Here is a 4,468-nt window from a genome sequence, read left to right as displayed (position 1 = left end):
GCTGAGCTGCCAACAGGTGGCAGGATGGCTCAGCTAAAAAAAAAACCAAAAAAAAAACACTAACCACTTTGCAGTGTAAACTACTCAATGATGATAACTGGTATTATGATCTCAGTCCACACCACTTAAAGACCCCAAGACTCTCTCCTCATGCCACTACCAGCTAGCGCTGGTCAAACTAAACTGCAAAGGAACTAGCTGTCAAGGAGTCCGGCCCACTCGGGGAGATTTTCAAATTCAGGGCTCTCTCCTTTAACTATTTTTACCCTCCCATTCGGTTCCCAATAAATACTCTTAGGAAGGGAAAAGTAGGGACAAAGATGTCTGGATTTGAGAGGTCACGGGAATGGTTTTGTGAAAAACAGCCGGGACACACCGAGAGGAAGGAAAGAGCAGCTGCTCCAAGGCCAAAGCCTGGAGAATCCTGAGCGGCCGGACGAAGATCGAGAAGAAGGGGGGCCCTTTTGGACACAGGCTGAGGATGGGGGTCAAGATGCTTGGGGTAAAAGGGCAGCTGGGCCCGGGATGGGGAAACCCACGACGAATGGCGGCCTCGGACCACCACTAGGAGCCGGCCGCGGCAGGCGGGAATAGGACAAGTCCGGTCGGGAAGAGAAGGTTCCCGGGGGAGCTCAGGGGAGGCGAAGCCCCCGCCGCGCACCCACCTGCGAGTAGGAGCACTTCTCCGAGTCGCTGCCGCCCAGTACGGCGCACGCCTCATTCTCCAGCTCCTCGTCCTCCTCAAGTACGTCCACCAGCGATACCACGGGCTCCAGCTCTGACTGCCGCCCAGCGGGACCCTCAGCTCCGGCCATCCTCAACTGTCACCCAAACCCCAGCTCTGCTCTGGCGGAGGCGGGAAAAAGCGGCCGCGGGAGGCGTGGCCGGAGGAGGCGGATCCTGAGTGCCAGGAACCAATCCCAAAGAAGGAAGTGAAGGAAGAGGGAGGAGCAACTTCCGACAAACGGAAGTCACGCCTCTCCCTTCTCCCGCCTGCGCCCCGCGCGGGCAGATTTCCGCTTCCGGGTGGTACTTCCTTGTGGCGCGTCTGGAAGCTCAGCGGTTGCCATGGAGCTGTTGGGCGAGTACGTCGGGCCGGATGGACAACGGCAGCAGCTGGGGGTGTCTTGTGACTCGGCGGGCGACGCCGACCCTTTTCAGAGTCTGTTGTCCGGCATAGCCCAGATGAGGGAGCTGGTGGCTGAGTATTTCGACCCCCTGGCACAGTGGGAAGCTCAGGACCGGNTCGGATCCCACATATGAGGGCCAGTGACACTGCCCTCCACAGCTAAGATGCTGAACAACATCTCAACCTGGAGCTGGGCTGCCATGAGTCACCGGTGACGGCTTAGGCTGCAGCCCCTGTGGCAGTGGGTTGCCATGGGCTACCGTATGTAGCCAGCAGTCAGCGTGAGCGGCCAGCAGCCGCAGTGAGCGGCCGTCTAGAAGCCAGCGACTGATCTGCCTCGCCCGGGAAGAGTGCAATGATGGTGCCAACTTGGGCCAGTGAAGCAACGTCCTCCACAGCTGGACTGAAGAACAAAACAACAGCAACTTGTCTGTTCCCCTTCCCCAATTCGCCAATAAAAAATAATAAAAAAAAAATAAAAATCTTTAAAAAAAAAAAAGTTAAAGGTCATTTTTTGAATAATGTTTGGGGGAGTGGAGCAGGCAGGCAGAGAGGGAGAGGACAGGATAAGGTCCTAGCCTTGGGAAAGTCCTGTCCAATATTTCATTCTTATGATGTAAGAATGAGAATAGTTGAGTTTTGTACCAGTTATACATCCAGCCTAGGTTCATCAGGAGGGATAAATACAGAATCCTTTCACAACCCCCAAATCCCCCCTGAGGAGATAGAGGCCCAAATGTGACAAGAGGCTGAAGAATAAAGGCTGGAGATGACACGCTCCCAGGTGTTAACCACCAGCTTTCTTACCTCATCTTCAGGATCAGGATAAGGTCTCTTGCAAATGCAGTACAATCCAAAAAAGTTGTCATTGTATTTATTGCCAGAATTTATCTTTGCTTTGTCCTGAAAGGTATTAATTTCAATACTTAATATGCTCTAACTTTAACTATAATTTCATGCATCAGAGATTTCTGTATTCAAAACATTTCTGCATTTTATATCTTTCCCCCAGAAGCTGGTCTTTAACTTTCAAAGTACAAACAAAAAGAATTCACTCCTATTAAAGGGATACCTTTCACAGGATACAGGGAAAAAAGATAAATTATTTTTTGTACATTCTTTGTAGAAATTGGGGAAAACTGAATACACCTATTTAATAAAATAGTGATAAAAGTTAATCATCAGTATTATCAACTATGTTAACTGACATTGGCCTAGAATTTTAAAGTACTTAATGCCCAGCTGTAATAGCCAAAGCCTCCAGGTTACTAAGAGGTAATAAAAAGCAGTCAAGAAAACTGTCTAAAATAAACTTCAAAGAAGAGAAAAGCAAGACAGTTTTAGCAATTATGATTGAATAATATAAAATCACTTACTTTCTCTTCCATTCCTGTTATTTCAGTAAAAGTTATTGTATAAGCATAGTTTTTATTAGCCAAAAAGCAGCATCTAGCCCACATTCATTATTACCAAGTTTTGTTTAGTCAGTTTTCAGTCATACCCTCTGCTTTTTTAAAACCCGCAGAGCATGAGCACAACTAATATAATTCAACCTGAATTACTTCAAAGAAAATTTCCCCAAAACCTTTCATATTTATTACAATGTATACTGTAGGCTCTGAATAGGTTATTTAATTTTCTAACATGGTAAAAAAAAGAAGTCTAATGTTGATTTGCCCATTTGCAAAGAATAAGCATAAGAACTTCCCTTTTGGAAAATATTTGGTTTTTATCCACTTTGTCAAATATCAGTCTCAGCTACTTTTGATGCATTCAGTTACAGTGCTTACTTACAGGAAATAATTTGCATTCCAAATTTTTAAACTTGCTGTTTCCACAATCACAACGAAAATTTCTGAAACAAAGTTAGAAAGAGCCAATTTTAATTTTTCTTTTAAATCTAAAGACTTCTTTAAATTCATATCGTAGCCTCTTTCCTTTCAACTCATTTCTAGGATTTAAAAAGTGGCCTTGGTTGCAGTACAATCCAAAAAAGTTGGATACATGCTGCTCATGTATCCGATTCAGAATTTCTCCCAGCACATAACAATAAAAGATTTAATAATTCTGGGAATTAAAATGCATAGAGATAAATATCCACAGATACACATAAATTAATGGCAGGGAAGGATTTGAGTTTGTACCATAATTAAATTTTAAAAGCCTCTTGGGAAAAACTGTTGTCTCAAATTACATAGAACAATTATAATAAATTTTACCAGTACACAGCTACTTTGAATAGAAAAGCAAGATTGAGACAAAAAGTACAGCTGGGAAAGACTCTAAACATTTAAAAAATATTCAGCATCAGTCCCTGACTGTCTTTACCTTTTCGTGTACAGCTCAAATAGTTTATGACTTCCATGACATTCATAACTGCAAGCTAGGCAAATTCCTGCTGGTTCTTCTCCCTCTGGGGTGCACGTACTACAGGCATATAGTGCTTGTCTCTTTACTGAGCCCTAAAAGACAGCCCCAAAATGAAAAAAGAGAGAATGAATTAATGAAGTATGGCATAATGACCTAATAACCAAACTGTGATCTGAGAAATAATTGAAATCAGATTATCTGTGGTCAAGATCTTCTTGTAAAAACCACTAAAACTAATAAAAAAGCTTGCACAAGAGCACTAAAACGCTGTTGCATGTTTCTTATCACTATATGTGTACTATACTAGTGCTTGTTTTCATATAATTTTTCTTACAGTGATAGTTTAATATTTTCAGTCAGCTGTGAATAAGCTTGTCTGCTTAATAATTTTAACGCATGAAAATGTAGGTGAATGTGTGTAGGTTTGTGTAAGTAACATCACACTTTAATTCTGGGAAATGACTGATTCCACCAAAGAGAAAATCAGTGCATTAAAAGAATTCCTTAGATTTTTAAGAGATGCGTGTTGAAGTATTTAGAGGTATAATATCATGATATCTGGAACTTTCAAATGGTTCAGCAAAAAAACAAAGGACAAAAGTAAATTATAAAGAAGAGGAGAAAGATAAATGTAGTAAAATGTTTGAAAAATGAGTATACGTAAGAGGTACACAAATGTTCATAATAGTCTTTCAATCTGTTGGTAGATTTAAAATGTTTCAGAATAAAAATTTGAAGGAAAAGCAGGCAAAACTTTTCGAAATCTTGGTAATAGAAACCCTCCTCTAGGAAGGAGGGAGTTTCAGGGATGCCAGTGATGTTCTACTCCTTGATCTGGGTGGTAGGTACCTGCATGTGCTTGTTTTCAACCCTACACATAATCTAGGCAATTTGCCACATATTTTACTACAGTAGAAAAGAAATATTTAAGAAAATCTATTTTATAAAGCTGGCTACACTCCAAAAAAA

General features: G+C 42.1%; 1 protein-coding gene across 2 annotated transcripts in view; it reads left to right on the top strand.

Annotated features, from left to right (window-relative positions):
• The first annotated feature begins 996 nt into the window (after window positions 1–996).
• Window positions 997–4,468, top strand: part of GON7 (GON7 subunit of KEOPS complex) — a 7,284-nt gene continuing 3,812 nt past the window's right edge. The window contains exon 1 of one of the 2 annotated variants that reach the window (XM_019642503.1): window positions 997–1,245. In XM_019642503.1, the coding sequence (XP_019498048.1) occupies window positions 1,069–1,245 (177 nt within the window). In that variant the 5' untranslated portion in view covers window positions 997–1,068. The remainder of the gene's footprint in view (window positions 1,246–4,468) is intronic. The other variant, XM_019642502.1, reaches the window with a different exon arrangement.

This window comes from Hipposideros armiger, unplaced genomic scaffold, assembly GCF_001890085.2.
Source record: "Hipposideros armiger isolate ML-2016 unplaced genomic scaffold, ASM189008v1 scaffold_69, whole genome shotgun sequence".
Taxonomy (NCBI): Eukaryota; Metazoa; Chordata; class Mammalia; order Chiroptera; family Hipposideridae; genus Hipposideros; species Hipposideros armiger.
Note: the sequence above shows the minus strand (reverse complement) of the source record. Positions and strands in the feature narration are given on the sequence as shown.